The 16633-nt window shown below is 38.1% G+C and overlaps 2 protein-coding genes across 3 annotated transcripts in view; both read right to left on the bottom strand.

The window, feature by feature from the left end:
* SLC9B2 (solute carrier family 9 member B2) overlaps positions 1 to 2016 on the bottom strand; it is a 32436-nt gene extending 30420 nt beyond the window's left edge. Inside the window, exon 1 of the mRNA XM_075149665.1 lies at positions 1938 to 2016. Coding sequence (XP_075005766.1) covers positions 1938 to 1966 — 29 coding nt within the window. The 5' untranslated portion in view covers positions 1967 to 2016. The remainder of the gene's footprint in view (positions 1 to 1937) is intronic.
* On the bottom strand, positions 1938 to 15162 carry BDH2 (3-hydroxybutyrate dehydrogenase 2). Of its 2 annotated transcripts, none has more exons than XM_075149668.1 (10): positions 15110 to 15162; positions 12948 to 13028; positions 11399 to 11477; positions 8378 to 8474; positions 7739 to 7847; positions 5934 to 5994; positions 5175 to 5288; positions 4019 to 4077; positions 3216 to 3308; positions 1938 to 2036 (listed from the first exon to the last, which is right to left on the bottom strand). In XM_075149668.1, the coding sequence occupies exons 2-10, from the start codon at positions 13017 to 13019 to the stop codon at positions 1983 to 1985; spliced, it is 738 nt and encodes a 245-aa protein (XP_075005769.1). In that variant the 5' UTR covers positions 13020 to 13028; positions 15110 to 15162; the 3' UTR covers positions 1938 to 1982. The 2 variants fall into 2 exon arrangements, with proteins under 2 accessions (XP_075005769.1, XP_075005767.1); XM_075149666.1 differs by having other exon boundaries at positions 12948 to 13055; positions 15110 to 15149.
* Between the last annotated feature and the right edge of the window lie 1471 nt (positions 15163 to 16633).

Here is a 16633-nt window from a genome sequence, read left to right on the forward strand (position 1 = left end):
GATCAACCATACTTAGTAGCACTTATTCTATAATTCCTCCCCCACATATATATGTATTTAATACATGTGAATATATATTAAATTGCATACAGCTTAATTCACAAACTATATAAATGGAGCTGTGTGCAATTTTTTAAGGTAACCATATTTATAGGTAGTCAGCCCATGTCATTCATGTCAAATTTAACAGTATGTTAGCAAAACAAATAGTTTTGGAATTCAGGTTATTCATTGCCTTAGATCTCTGGTCAGGATCTATGTTTTTTCCCCAGAGTATGAGACTTTACGATAATAGGTTTCTGATTCATAAATCAAAGCTACCATGTGCTATCACAAGAAAAACATCAACACAAACTCTTGCAGAAACAGTCCTTTTCAGAAAAACTTAGCCTTGTGTTTTAGCATGAACTGTACTTGGTATTTGAGAATCAAGCAACAGAATACCAAAGCCTAGCACCTAGCATACAGATTTGACAATATTGTTCAGTATTAGTACATCCTTTTGAAGAAGAATATATTGGCTCTATCTAGAGTGGCAAAATCCACTCCTTTTGCTTGTGTGCCAGAAGTCAAGCGTATTCATGAAGATCCACCTGTATATTTAAGAATACTTCTTCCACATATACCCTCATCCATGCCTACCAGAGTGATGTCCTTGCATGATACGTTCTATATGCAGAAGGGGAAAAAAAACCCAACAAAACCCACAAAACAACAAACAACGATATAGTAATGATACTTCCAAGACCATTTTAGGAGTGATCTATACCATTAATGGAACAGTTCTGGCCTCTATTTCTTACACTAGGATGTCTTTTGTACTAGTTAATGTACTCATTTTCTAACTGATTGTAAAAGTACACGTGATTCTCTATGCTTTCTAACATGCTATAAGCTTTAGTCTTAATGACCATTAGAACAGACTCCTCTCCATCATTTCTGCTTCATGAAGACAGTGTCTATAATTGTTAAAAAAACCTCTCAAACTCCACAAAGTGGCCAATTTTATTGCTTCCAATGGTAATTTGTTGCCCTGCCTGTTGTGCTATGATCTACTGTTTATCCAGATTCTAACAGCCTAACTCGCCCAGGATCTGGAAAATGGACATTGCAGTTGCACAAACCAACTGTGCGTGTACACTGACTACTATATGCGCAGGAAATTTCATGTGCCCATACACCATGTATCTACAGTGTGTTTGACTGTCTTGCACTGCCCACTTTGGATCTGTAAGTGTTGTTAGGCTTGGGACATATTTTTTTCAACAATTCAGACTGTTTTTCTACAGCTATTACAGTTCTAAAACATCTTGCTAATGATAGTACAGAGCAGAAAAAAACTTACTTTGTAATTTGCAAAGCAGAATGTGCTTTCAAGTACAGTTTGCAACTAGTATGTTCTCTAATATAGAAACATCCACTACCAGTAACAAAATGATTCAAACGTTCAAATCTTAAAATTTGCTATTATTTCTGCTTTCTTCTGTTTAAACCACACTTAGTTCAGGATCAGTTTGGCTGATTTAATAGTAGTTGTTTCATTTTCTCTAGATAGTCTGTCAATGCTAGCAGGAAGTCTAATGGTGCATGTTTAACTTCCAAATACTTTGCAGGATGAGAATAAAGGTAGTATTTAATTCCGTTCACTAGAATTGCTTAGAACACAACTCAGATTTTGTACCTTAAATAACACTTTGCCCTCTGAAATCTTAAATGTTAAATTGCTATTCTTTCATGTTTTTGGAGTTACCACAAAATGAAGCCACATGAAGTATGTTTTACTCCAGTGTTTCACTATTTAGGGAAAAGTGAATCAGTAAGATCAATCTATAAAGAGATCATATAGCAGTTGAAATGCACCAAATTTGTTTTGAAAGACATCATGTGAGCGATCTAAATCTTTGCAAGCTATCTTAACTGAGAAACATGATCCTCACTTTTTGCCTTTCATAGTATGAATTTCCATTTGCAGGTAGGGTCAATCACAAGCTCCATCCTCCATCGATGATTAGTTCATTACCAGTCACATAGGCAGACTGAAATTACATAAAAATTAACAATAATTTAACTAATTTTTCATGGCTATTAAGTACAGGGAAACACTTTTTCTTTAAATTCAAAAAACTGCTTTCTTTTTATACAAACACTTTTTTTGTTTTACAAAAATACCTGAATAAATAGAATATAGCCTTTTAGCTAACTCAGGGGAGTGTAGCAAAAGTATTATTAGAGGCATTAAGATCAGAATGCATCCTGAGTGTACAAGTTCACATAAGCTAGACTTCAGATATCTCACCTGCAGGAATAATACCTCACACTATGATATTATTAGCTCTGTTCAGCTGAGCAGAATCTGACCAGGTCAGCTAATAATTATAAGGGGACCTAACTGAAAATTTAGATGGTGCAGAAAAGTGAGGTAAGCAACTGAGCTGTTAATGTTCTTCTCTGTATGCCAGTACTGAAGCATACTGGAATATGTTGGAAAACTGGAATTCTGTCTATACAAAAAATCAGTAGCTTTACAGAAACACTAAAACTAAGATGAAAATGAGAAACAGATTACTGATAGATAGCGACATTAAGACTGAATTAATTCCATTGAAGTATTCTGTTATGGTCAGTAGGACTGCTGGACAAGTCCAGAGGAATCCAGTTCAATTTTAGATTCGGGCATCTGAAATATTGATTGTACGCTTATTAGTGTTGGTGGTATTTGCAGCGGTCATTAAGAGTTTGGTCTATAACAACCTCAGGGGGTCTATTGTTTTGCTTATGCCGAAAGGGTAGATTTACTCTGAGCATTAGCCCTTTTAGCTAAAATCTCCAGCAGTTCTACATAAATATTTGCTCTTGAATAGTGAAGGTAGGTAATTCTCCTTAAAACATAATCTAGCCATGGTGCAAACCTGGAAGATCAGACAAGCCCATTTCTCCTATCACTCAGGATAAACTAGGGTCAGTCAATTTGCTCAGATGACACGAAACCACCAGGCTATGTTACCAAATACATAATGACTTAACAATCACTGTCAACATTGAGTACTTGTTGGTACGTTCGTAGGTTGAACTCAGTAAAAGATCGTCAGTTTTTTAATTTTGTAATAATCCATCTCAAAGACAACATAAATCCTCCTAAAACAAATGCCCTCTATTGTGATGGAGCAAAGTAGCATGGGATTCTGTGACAGGAAATTTTATCGTTCTGTACTTACTTCATCAGAGGCCAAGTACACAAAGAGATGGGCCACTTCAGCAGCAGCAGCCATCCTACCAGTCTTCTGTCTGGCTAGAAAGTCTTTCAATGCCTAGATATATAAGAGCATTTGGTATATTAAAAAAACCAAAACAATTATTTTAATCCAATTAGTCTGACATGTACAAAGCAATACTGGAAACAGGCCATAAGTCATAACTTCCTTTAGTACACTGGGTAGGGAATTTATGCTAGAAAAAGAAATTGGAAGATTAACAGTGGTATGAATTTCAGGTTGAAAAGTAGTAGGAGACTGGACCTTAATCTCTGGTTGCAGAACAAAGCCAACATAAGTCCTCCTTCCTTTGGTGGTAGATATTCCCAGGCCCTTCAAACAAGGGCTCACAGTTATCTAGTCAGTACAGTTAAGGATCCCAAATAATTTTGAAATGCATAGGCCAGAATGCCCTTTCTATCATGGTTTTGCACTACTTTGTGGCTACCACATGCCACAGTAGAAAATGTCTTCTGTAACCAATGGTTGCAAATACTTCCATAGATGACAGACCCTCCGTGTTCACTAAGCAATAGTATCCTCCTGAGGCATTTTAAGACTTCTGTCTTGAGTACAAACTGATGAAATCAAATCAGACACTATCAAATAAGACACTACTGTTATGTTATCATTGGCACTCTGAAATATCATCGGTACTCTCAAATACTCATTCTTGAATCGAGGCAGAAATGCCTTTATTTTTTTTTTTTTTTAAGTGAGTTAAGTATATGTATGCACATGATCAAACTAATAAATTGCTTTCTCACCTGTTCTGGGTTAGGCTGGGCTTGGATTCTTTCCTGTAAAGATGGTGTATCAACAGTTCCTAAGAAAAATTTTAAATTCAATGTTAAAAATCAACTGCATCAACAATGACGACAAAAAATGCAGTTCATAAGTGTTAAGACATACAAACAGAACTAATGTGTAACTTCATCATATGATTCAGCAGCATGCTGGTTTTGGCTGGGATAGAGTTAATTTTCTTCACAGTAGCTAGTATGGGGCTATGTTTTGGATTTGTGCTGGATAATGTTGGTAATTCAGGGATGTTTTAGCTATTGCTGAGCAGTGCTTACACAGAGTCAAGGCCTTTTCTGCTTCTCACCCCACCCCACCAGCGAGCAGGCTGGGGGTGCACAAGAAATTGGGAGGGGACACAGCTGGGACAGCTGACCCCAACTGACCAAAGGGGTATTCCATGCCATATGACGTCATGCTCAGTATATAAAGCTGGGGGAAGAAGAAGGAAGGGGGGGACGTTCGGAGTTATGGCATTTTGTCTTCCCAAGTCACCGTTACGCGTGATGGAGCCCTGCTTTCCTGGAGATGGCTGAACACCTGCCTGCCGATGGGAAGTAGTGAATGAATTCCTTGTTCTGCTTTGCTTGTGTGCGCGGCTTTTGCTTTACCTATTAAACTGTCTTGATCTCAACCCACGAGTTTTCTCACTTTCACTCTCCTGATTCTCTCCCCCATCCCACTGTAAGGGGAGTGAGTGAGCCGCTGTGTGGGGCTTAGTTGCCAGCTGGGGTTAAACCATAACAAGGAGAAAGACTGCAAAACTATCAACAGAGCTAGGACTCTAAATTTCAATAAAAGGCAAAACTTTTGAGAATCATAAACAATAAGCCCTGTCTGCTTCTAACTTCCAGACTATGTCTTTGAAAATAAACATCCAAACAGTGTGTAATGCATATATAATGTGCATGTGCTGGGTTAACAGACTAAACATGCAGCTTTACTATAAAAGTAACAACTTTTCTATTTTAAATCTCAGAAGTGTTTCAAGCACGTCCTGTTCTTTTTGATTGCCAGTAGCTTTAGTTGCCACTTGCAATTCTATTCTTTGTTAATAATATCAAACTAATCAGGCCTACTAGCACCTGCTCCCAGTTTACAAAATGATGTAAGAATACTTACCAGGACATACGCAGTTGCATCTGATGCCTTGTTCAATGAAATCAGCAGCCACAGACTTTGTTAGACCAATAACTGCTGCCTTTGAAGTACTATATACACACCTGTTCACAACTCCTAACAGGAGGTCAGTGTGAAGGCAGCGTAGAAACATATTTAAAAAAGAAAAGAAAAAAAAGAGACCCAAGTTTGTTCAATATACACCTGCTTCTGGACCCCAGCATTTCCTGTACCGCCTGTAGTCTCTCCATAAGGGCAGGCTAACTAGAATGCTGACTGCCAGAATTCTACTCAGGCATACGCCAGAGCAAAGCACACGATCTTTCAATAGTATAAGTTTGGGGAGTAGGCTAGAAAAGTTAACAAAGCAAACAAAGATTTAGGAAGAGCAGAGACCCATCTGTTAGTCACCATCAGGTTTCCTTACAACGCTTATGTAATTGTCATTTCTTCATTGTTTCTCTGAAGAACATAGGTAGTAAGATATCACTTGAAGTAATTCCTTTTTAGTTAATACAAACTGGGTAAAAAGGATGCTACAAAACATTCAGGACACAGATTGAAAAGCTCAAAGGCAAAGATCTTAGTGTTTCTGCAATTTCCCATCTGTGTCCCTGCATGTATGTACAAGTTGATGAGTTTTTTTTAATTACATCTCTCCACAGGATTGGTAGTGTCCTCTAAATTCAAAGTTGTGCAATATTTATTTTGCCTTCCCATCATTTTAAAGATCCATAAGGAATTCTCTAGCAAGCTACTGACCTTTAATGCTGGATGCCACAGAAGACATATTTATAATATTTCCAGATTTCTGTTTAAGCATCTGCAAAAGAATACTTACATCATTCAAATTCAAACTATTTTGTCATCTGCAGGTCCAGCAAAATGGCCCATAACAACCCGCAGAACAGCCCTACATGCAATTGACACACAGGGTAACAAAGCTTAATTGGCATGAATAGGTGCTTACCTCTTTTTGATCTAAGCAGAATCTAAAATTTTCACTAGGTTCTCCTATGTCAACAAATTTTAGGTTCTCCTAAGTCATCTCAGGGGTAAAGACTATGACAGGAAAGGATTTTTTTTCTTAGATAGCCAACCTCTGAATCATTGTCCTCTTGTCACCACAGTAAGTTACCCTACATAGACATCTGCTCATGCCATCTACCAATGCACTAATTCACTTCTCCATTGCTTTGGACAAGACTAAAATAGAACTCTCTAGCATCTTTGAATTGTAGCTGAATTTCTTTAAGTTATAACCTTTTTAGGCATCTGCCCTTGTTTCGACTGGGATAGAATTAATTTTCTTCCTAGCAACTGGTATAGTGCTGTGTTTTGGATTTAGTATGAGAATAATATTGATAGTACACTGATGTTTTAATTGTTGCTAAGTGGTTGTAGTGCTTACACTACGTCAAGGACTTTTCAGCTTCCCAAGCTCTGCCGGGTGCACAAGAAGCTGGGAGGAGACACAGCCACGACAGTTGATCCAAACTGGCCAAAGGGATATTCCATACCATATGATGTCATGCTCAGTATATAAACTGGCGGGGAGTTGGCCAGGAAGCAGTGACCGCTGCTCGGGGACTGGCTGGGCATCGGTCAGTGGGTGGTGAGCAATTGTATAGTGTATCACTTATTTTGTATATTCTATTATCATTATTATTATTATTATTTTTCCTTCCTTTTTGTTCTATTAAACTGTCTTTATCTCAATCCATGAATTTTACTTTTTTTTTTTTTCCAATTCTCTCCCCCATCCCCCTTGGGGGCAGGCAGTGAGCAAGCAGCTGTGTGGTCTTTAGCTACCAGCTGGGGCTAAACCACGACAGCATCTCAAAACCTAAGATGCCTGAAGTTGTTATAAAGAACCTTTGAAAATGAAGATCAGCTAAGAAAAAACAAACAAGCAAAAACCAACCAAACAACACTGAAGAGAGTAGTCATCATCCACTCATGGTCACAGCTTCCACTTCTAGCCTTTGCATTTACAGGAATACAAACACCTTATTCAGTCCACAAATTTTTGTAGTCACGAACCTACTTACTACGTCAAACATAAGAAGTGTCCTCAAGCTGCTAGACTGTCTAATTGGATTGTTGTTCTGATATAACCAGTGTGTTGGCATCAGTGGCACTGAATTGCTTCACAAGATAGTTTCCAGATTTGGATAAAATTCATATGAATAGAAATATTTTATGAATATTTTGTAGCAGTGGTATTGTGCAGCTGTGTGCTATAGTATAATATGGTAGCACTGTATTGCAATGGCTCCCTCACTGCTCCGCGTTTGAAGGATTTTTGGTTACAAATTGCACAGGGCAAAACCCCTGAATTAATCTTCTCTACCATATCCTTTAGACAGATTGTCTACTTGAAGGATTACACAATGCAGAGATGGTTTTAGAGTAGGATTGCTATAATCTAAGGGCCTCCCCTATATAAAGCGGCATACTTGCCTTTTTATCTCAAACCCCATGCTGTCACAGTGGCAACAACTTAGACCTCTCACACTTTAAACACAATGCAGCAGAGACTAAAATCATGGGCAACAAAGCCTTACCTTAGGAAGGAATGTCTTGATCATTAGATACATGCTGCGAACATTGAGGTTCATAGTGAAGTTCCAGTCTGGCTCCTCACATTCCAGAATGGTCCCATGATGAACAAATCTAGAATAAGTGCATGAAGTGGATTACTGTCTGTGGTTTACATTTCTATGACTTTTTACGCATATTTTTCCATTGCTATTTTGTAATAGCTAACCTTCCAACCTTGAAAAGGAGGGACAAAACCTCTTTTGAAGAAAGCAAGCAACAGTGTATTTCCTCTGATGAGTATCAGGGACACAAGATGGATCTGACATGTGCAACGAAACGTTTGGTAATAGGGAAATTAAAAAAGATAGTGCACTGGCAGACCATCAACATTGCTCACTGTTGTGCCAGGAATGCCAGCGTCATCAATACAGGGCACCCATAGAGCGGGGAAAACATAACAAATTCCAGAGCCATTCTACCTTGGCCTGGGTAATACAGCTACGCACAAAAAGTTCAGTGTTGATGAAAACACACGAAAATTGATATTAAAGATATAAAATGCATTGAAACAAAAGAAAGAAAATGCATTTAAGTAAAAGAAGCTACTTCTGGAGGACAGGGAAAACTGGAAAAAGAAGTAGGATCAAATAGAAGCTGGTTACCCTGCAATGTTACAGAGGACATCAATCCTTTCAATCTCCTTGGCCAGATTTTCTATCTGCTCCTTTTTGGTGACATCCAGAACCCGTATTTGAATGCCTAGAAAAACATGGTTTCAGTGTATTTGGCTAAGGATCAGCAGTTTATTTTTCTGAAGTGCTGAGGACTGCATCTACAATTCAAGTCAGTGGCTTGCCAGGAACAGTCCCCTCTCAGTGGTTCACCACCATATGGGGACTCACTGAGCGAGAGCTACTCTTAATGATTAAATTAGTGCAATAGTTCTGTCAGGACAGCAATGGACAGCATGGCATGCTATTTAGAATTTCAGAAGGGAATTAAAAAAAAGATCAACTGATTTGATTATCATACAGCATCACACAAGCAGATGAGCTAATGTCATTTACCATAAAAACATTTCCAATAAATTTAAATTCTACTGTGCTCTCAAACTGAAAAATTACAGAGCCTGTATAATCATAACAAGCTTTCATGCCCACTATTATAGAATCATAATTACTTGAAACTAGTTACATGTGTTACATATACTCACAATCACATTACATGCCATCTATCCATGTGTAGTTGAGGATATGATGAATCAGCTTTATATCATTTAATTAATGAGAAAAAGTGGTTTTGCATAAGCCAATAACTTGCATAACCTGGAATGATGTCATAGCCATGATAATAGAAATGAAGGGGAAGTGTAACAAATTGATGGCTTCTATCACAAAGGCTAGTTTAAAAATATGATGCTTATGTTTTTGCAACTATTTGTTTATAATAAAAAAAAGAGGGCTGGAAATGTGTTGCTTTTCACTATAAGCTTCTGTGTATTTCAGCCGCTGACAGCTATCACTGTCAGCGCTTATAGCACTGGCTATGCCTGTGCCATACCTTCAAGAAAACCACTGATAACAACAACAACCCCCTCCCCCCAACCCCCAAAAAACCCAAACCACACCTTCTATTTTGTTCAGAGAAGTTATCTCTGAAAGGTTGAGAAAAATAATTACGGCAAAGCAGGGTCAGGCTCAATTCTTCCCAACACTTTTCAATAAAATCAGCCCCTGTAACAGAACTGCTTAGGGCTAACCACAGCCGTGCCATCCCCTGGCCAGCAGTGAAAAGAGCAAAGTAAAAGAACTACTCTTCCAGATGAGCTGTGATAGGATACCATATAATCTACATGTTATTTTATCTCATTTTACTTAGGTAGCTTCCAGTAATCTAACATAACTAGCTTCTCTCACTCATGTCAAGGCTGAATCCTAACTATGGAATAGGCATACTTTATGATACACTCTGCCTGCACCTCACTCCATGCTGCGTGTAAAGATTGAGCTGTGATCCCTTCTCAAATACATGAACTCTTCATCCAAAGGAAACCTGGATGAGTGGAAAAGAAGGAGTCCCGGTGTACTCCAGTAGTTCCCTTAGTGGGTACAATTGGGGCATTAAGACTTGCTGCTGATCACTCTTTTGCCACAGCCTGGTCACGGCATATCCTGCATCTAGGACGAAGGAACATCTAGGGCAGAATGCACCTGTGCCCCAAAACCTAGTTTTTTTACAATTGAGTCATGTGCAACTAATGATACACAGTCTCATAAGTGTCTACAACTACCTATTGAGAGACCGTAGAGAAGATGGAGCCAGACTTCTCAGAGGCCCACAGTGGAAGGATGAAAGGCAACAGAAAAGTTGGAACATGGGAAAGTCTGACTGAATATAAGGGGTGTTTGTTTTTTGGTGGGGGTTTTTGTTGTTTGTTTGGGTTTGTTTGTTTGTTTTTTAAATATCATTATTATTTTAAAACCATGAGGGCAGAATATCATTATTATTTTAAAACCATGAGGGCAGACACACTGCAACAAGGGCCTACAGAGGATGTTGAGGAAATTCCAGCCTTGGAGATGTTCAGAACTTGACTCAACACAGCCCTGAGCAACGTGCTTTAACCAGAGCCACTCTGAGCAGTAGGCAGGACTAAATGGCCTCCAGAGGCCTCATCCACGTACATGATTCTATGAAATACCGTAAAGCTGTCTGTAAAGCATCTGAGTGATGTCTAAATTGTGGGAGAACTTTATCTGAAATGGATAAAAATCTGTTTCTTTCGAAGCCAAACTGACAAGTCCATGAATAGGATTTATATGCCTTAGATTATATAGACACTTTTGAAGAGATTTGTGTATAATGATGCAATTAGACTACAGGCTGGTGATTAACATCAGCACTGGAATTACCTCTCCTGGATAAAATTCAAAGACCACAATGTGCCAAGCCTTGATGAATTATAGCTTAACTAATCATATGTCAAAAGGATGGAAATGGCTCTAAGTATATGGAAAATTACCTCTTTCCTTGTGAGCACACTAGCAGAGGGGGAAAAAAATGCACAGTTCAAAATGTAACACTTTCCTAAACACCCTCAGAATGAACCTGGAAAATCCTAAAGTTCCTAAAGAATTATGAAGGGATTGCTTGCGGTGAACTCCAGTCAGTAGAGAACGATGTTCACTCTAAAAGCTGTGCCACAGAAAAGTGTTTTTGCGTATTTGACTGTCACCCTGTAATAGGAACTCATTAAATCCACTTCCTTCCGTCAAATTAAGTTGGAAGCATTTTCAGTTGTGAAATATATCCAAGTCTTATTTTTTATTTCAAGATTGAAAAAATAATTTTTTAATATAGTGTCCCACACTTGTGTCACTTATGATTAAGAAACACAGATATGCAAAACCTGCTCCTTGAAGTATGTCCCTCAAGAAACTCAAAGTTATTCCACATGCCTGGAATCATAGTCTGTCTGATATGCTGATGTTGCAGTATTTTACGTGCTAAATCTTTGCCATTCCACAGCACAGAATAAAGCAATGCTAACACCTAAAGAATTAGTCTGGATATTTTCCATTTTTTCTGGCCTTTTGAAGTTTGCCCTATCCTCAAATTATATTTCAGTCAGTCTACAACAAAACTTGCGAGAGCTGAACTAATACCTACTGTAGGTCATTTACCTGGATATGTCTCCAGTTCTTGCAGCTTAGACTCATTGATGTCTGTAGCAATGACTTGGGCTCCTTCTTTAGCAAAAGCCTGAAGAATACAAGTAAGAGAAGCAGTTTATATTTAGGTATTCGAGATCTTACCAGAAATAAAACCTGTTTTCTTCTCATTTCCTTTTTGGCTTGAAATAAGAGTTGGCTGAAGGCAGCTGATCTCTCACTTTTCATTCTGGGTATTAGGAGGTAATGGACATCAATTGCCACACGTCCTGGGGACAACTAAGTAACTATACACAATATAAGACAGATTTAAGATCTTTTCCTTAAAGTAAAGATTACATAAATAAAGTATGAGAACAGTAACCACGCTAAGACAACTGGTATTATTATTGCCCTTATTAGCTGCATGTGCACTAGCAAGCACGTTACAAACACGTAGGGTTAGAATTGTCTGTATTGTTGGATTTAAATGAAGTTAGGGGATTTGACAGGTAAAGGCACAAGTCAAAAAAGGAATGGTGGTACATAAACTTTATAAAAATCCTTTGCATCCAAATCATTGGAATAGAGCAATATTAAGAGAAGCACAACTTCTCTTTGATACTTAACCAGAGATATTCCTTCATTCTTGATGCTCCCCTCAAAACCTGCTTTCTCTGCATTGATTACTGAGAAATCAACAGTTATGCTAACAAAGTAACCTCTGTGTCGAAAGTATTCTGACATCTCAGACTAATCTTCAAAGTGCAGCTTGAGACACAGAATGGTGGCACAGGATAGCGGCATTAAACATGCCAGCCTTCTGTGGCTTGTTGGGTATTTACAAAATGAAATCATCAGGAAAATTACTTACTCCTTTGACTGAGTGTTTTAATGTAAGTGCCAAGATCAGCAATTTTCTGCATTCTTAACTGCATGCATGAGAAACTAACTAGTCTGGCAAAAAAACTACTTACAGGAGCTTTTCCTGGCTTGTTGATTACATTACGGACATACTAAGATAAGTCTACTAGTTTCTCTATCTGCTATGAAAGAAGGAAGTAGTGGGGGAAGAACAGGTCAAAAGGAATTAAAAGTTAACCAGAAGTTAATACATATGTTGAATTCTGTTTAACAGTAATTAAATAAAATTTGTAAAGGATTTCGCACAGTTGCACATTGTGAACAATGTTGTAGCTGTGCTGTTAGTATCACATAGACTTGGTTACATCAATTATTAGTGTAGATAAAGCATCTTGGCTTTATTGTACAGGTACTTTACTTTGCAGTATCCGGCCTTAAAACAGGAAATATTAGAAAAGCAGTTGCAGCTGTTCTCAAATCTTGCCCTTATCCTTGCCTAACATCACCCCTCAGAGCTGAAGACTGTCAGAAATTCAAACAGCACAAAGCACACATGATACAGAATAGTAACTGTATTATTCCCTGAATTTTTCAATGGGTAGTTCTGGCTTCATCTATGGTTTATTAATTCAAGAACTTGTTTGGTGCAGGTGTCATTGGGCAAGCTAGGATTAGAGACCTAGCTTAGGTACAGGAGAACAAACATTTTCCAACTTACTATAGCAGCTGCTCGTCCAATCCCCTGTGCTGCTGCAGACAGCAGTATGATCTTCCCATCAAGCCGACCCATACTGCTGACCTGTGCAGGCAGAAGATGTCACAGAATCTGTAACAAAAAGATGAGCCAACAACACTCCCTGGGAATCAGATGCAAACGCATTTCAAAAACTAGACACGATTCAGAGTCTCTGCCATCAAATTCTATCACACATTGTCCTGTTTGGCTGCAGTGTGATCCTGAGTCATCCAGGGGTCTGGGGGGAGGACTGCCTCAACCTTTTTTTTTTTCTCCCCATAAGTAAGGACCTCAAAAAGATCAAAAGGCATTTGAGCTCAAAAGTCAAGCTTTATTATAACAGAAACTGGACTTTCTTTTTCCTTAAACAGAAAAAAAAAGTCAAGATGAAACAGGATAGAAGTACAGTAGTTTGTAATCTAGTGTTTCCACTGTCCATTGTGTTCTTAGAAAGTAGGTCTGTCTTCCATTCCTCTCAAACTACAAACTCATCAACTTCCTAGACTGCAATAAATTCACACAATACGCTGGCCTTGCTGTCTGCTCTGAACTGTCTTAAGAATCTTCCAGCACAGCAGATTCCCAGCTCCAACAAGGCAGGAGGGAGGGGGGGAATGAAGCTCTGTCCTGTCTCACTTCTCTCACATTGCTTGCTCTCAGGGAACGACTGAGCATGCTTGGGCCAAGTGGTAGGGAACTTCTAGGAGGTTCCACCTTATTCAATATGTAGCTACCAAAAGGCAAAATGCAGCCCTCTTCTCTTCTGCCCAAGCACACGCTTTCAAATGCTGCATTGTGTTTAAAGAAATACAGCATGTAAAGTTGCATACAAACAAGTAAAAGCAAATGCCATCCTCTCACTCCTATGGATTGAAAAGTTTCCAGTAGAATTTTTGGTTATTTGAGGAGTAAACTACTTAACAGGATGTTTCAAAGAACTGCCTAAAAAAGCAAGGTCACTGTGTTCCAGACAGACTGCACTGTCTGCTGTTTGTTAACTGGGTTCCCAAAAAGCAAAGCTTTCTGCACTTTTATAATCCACAGAGCAAAATTTGTTTATGTAGCTATGAGTGTAGAAAGGCGTCCCAAGAACCCAAAGTCTTTACATATATACATGAATCCAACATACTGCATACTTCACTGAGAAGTTAGGATAAAGATGCCATAATCTCCCCTAGGTTAGCAGCCAATGCTATCATCTAGAAATGCTCAAATCCATGCTGGGACTCAGATTACAAAATTGAATTTAGTGTCCTACATCTTAAACCAGATTATTCATTTCTCTGATTTTGACCAGAAGTTCCATCTGTTTTCTCAGCAGGTTTTCCCAACAAAGGTTGCAGCAAAACTAATGTTTCCTGAAGGTTACAGATTCAACAAATCAGACTTCTTCTGAAGCACTTTAACTGAAAAATTCTTTCCATTCTAATATCAAAAAACATTATCTTTTAATTTAAAGTCAGACTGAGTTACAGGCCATGTTTCAAGACACTGAAATGTTTCACTGTAGGTTTTCCCCCCGTAACTGGGACACACACACACAGAGAAACAAACAAAGCACAAAACAAAAGAACAGTCTCTTAAACAAACAGTAACCGAGATGCACCTTTCTAACTAGGGGAAAGCACAATACCTTAAAATCACTTTTTAGGTTGGCTAATAAAAAGACGTCTCTTCAGATGCCTCTGATGGTAGGCTATATAAGGTTATATGAGATTGGGCCTGTCTTAGCATAACCTTTTTGCATTGACAGGTGAAAAATACCAAGTTAACTGAGCAGAATGAGATTATACACATAACTAGATTGCAGTGTCTCTCTAATGTACCACGCTTTCCAAAATGCAACTCCTCAAACACAAAATCCTGGGAAAGGATCTATTAATTGTAGCAAGTCCTGAGTATCTCAATAGAGCTCAAAATGCTCATTCAAGGTAGAGGAAGCTCTTTCTTATTCTTTGTTGTCACATACATCTTTTCAGTGGGAAAAAACCTGATCAGCCCAAGTACTTCCCCAAATCACCTTAATACTTTGGAAGCAAAATGCACTATAAATACATTTTTCAATCTAACAATCAGTTTTTATGAACATTTGCCACATTGATTTTATGAAGCATTTAAAAATAAGTATTAATACAGTCACTCACCAAGAGATCTCAAACAGCTTGTTATGCTTATTGACCTTTGTACAAAAGGAAGTTTTATACTTTTTTTTTCAGCGTGCTTGTTGGGATTTGTAGTCTAACTGGTAAGTTTCTCTATATGAACGTAATTTCCTGTTGAAACATTGAGATGCTGCCATCTAGTGAAACTCAAGATTTTAAAAGCGTGATTTTCTCCTGCACAGGAAAGGACAAAAAAGGATCACCAGCATTAGCTGTCCATTCTCCCTAAGGAATTGAAGAAATCAACAGGATTCCCACTAAAAAGGCCATAAACATGTTTTTCCCAAGCAGTCTCTCTTTAGCAATATAAGCTATCAAATTCCAAACTATGACAATACTTGCATGATAAATTTTGGTGTTTTTTTTTTTCCTTTTTTTTTTTGTTGTTGTTGTTAAACTGATGATTTACCAACTTTTCTTTTTGTATCTAGTGGTTTAACTTACATTTGTTAAGGGAGAGTTAATATCATCAGACTGGAAAATTCTAGGACAAACTAATTTAGTTATAAGCTCATACCAGACCTAAAGCTACCCTGATAGCATTCTTAAAGAATTTGGAATCCTGCCTGAACTGGGCACACTTTCCTCAGAAAAGCCATTCCTGTGGGTAAACTGGGACATACAAAGTTCAGTAATATTAAGTTTATCTTGTCTTTCTGCTAAACTATTGATAGCTTTCTAAGGCTTTGTAAATCAGCTCCCCAGTAAACAAAATCTTTAATGACTAAGATGTCTAAAAGCATTTATCCTTCTGTCCCTAACCTTTTGCCTACTGAATTCAGACACAGACCTGTTGCAATAGGTTCCTGTTTTTCAGCTCAGTCACCAGAAAAATCCTCAAATCTAGAAATGTTCCAAGCAAGCAATAATTAACAAAAAAACCCTTGAAATTGTATATCAAAGAGGTAGATCTATCTATCTATCTATATATATACACACCTAGTTTCCCTCCTCTTCTGGAAGGAAAAAGTCAGTTGAATTCATTTATTAGAACGCCAAAATGGAGGGAATGAAAAAAAAAAGCTGGTAGCTAAAGGAAATATCTTTCAACCATAGTGGAAAATTGAAAAAACCACCCCCCCCACCAAAACAAAAAACCCCACCACACAAACACCAGCATTTCGCATTTATCACTGTCAGGAAATAAATTGCTCCTACATACCTATGGCTGTGGTAGGAAAAATGACATTGCAGTGCTGAACTCAGTAATAGTATTTAGAACCTGTGTATTTTTGACTAGCAATATCTCTAAAAGCTTCCCAAAATACATTCCAGGTCAGAGATTTAGAGATAAATGCTTGCAATTTCTTAGTAGTTACAGTAGTTGGCAGAGTTTTCAGCTATTCAAGGTAAATACATAGTTGGTTCTTTATTAAAGATCTCCCAAGTAATCCTCCATCAGGTAAATAATCCTTGTGCAACTCTTCCAATTGCAGTAACTGCTGAATGCCCAGAAACACATCAATGTAACCATTTGCTTATTGGTTTGGGTAATCCAAAATTGAG

The sequence above is a fragment of the Calonectris borealis genome, chromosome 4 (assembly GCF_964195595.1).
Source record: "Calonectris borealis chromosome 4, bCalBor7.hap1.2, whole genome shotgun sequence".
Classification (NCBI taxonomy): Eukaryota; Metazoa; Chordata; class Aves; order Procellariiformes; family Procellariidae; genus Calonectris; species Calonectris borealis.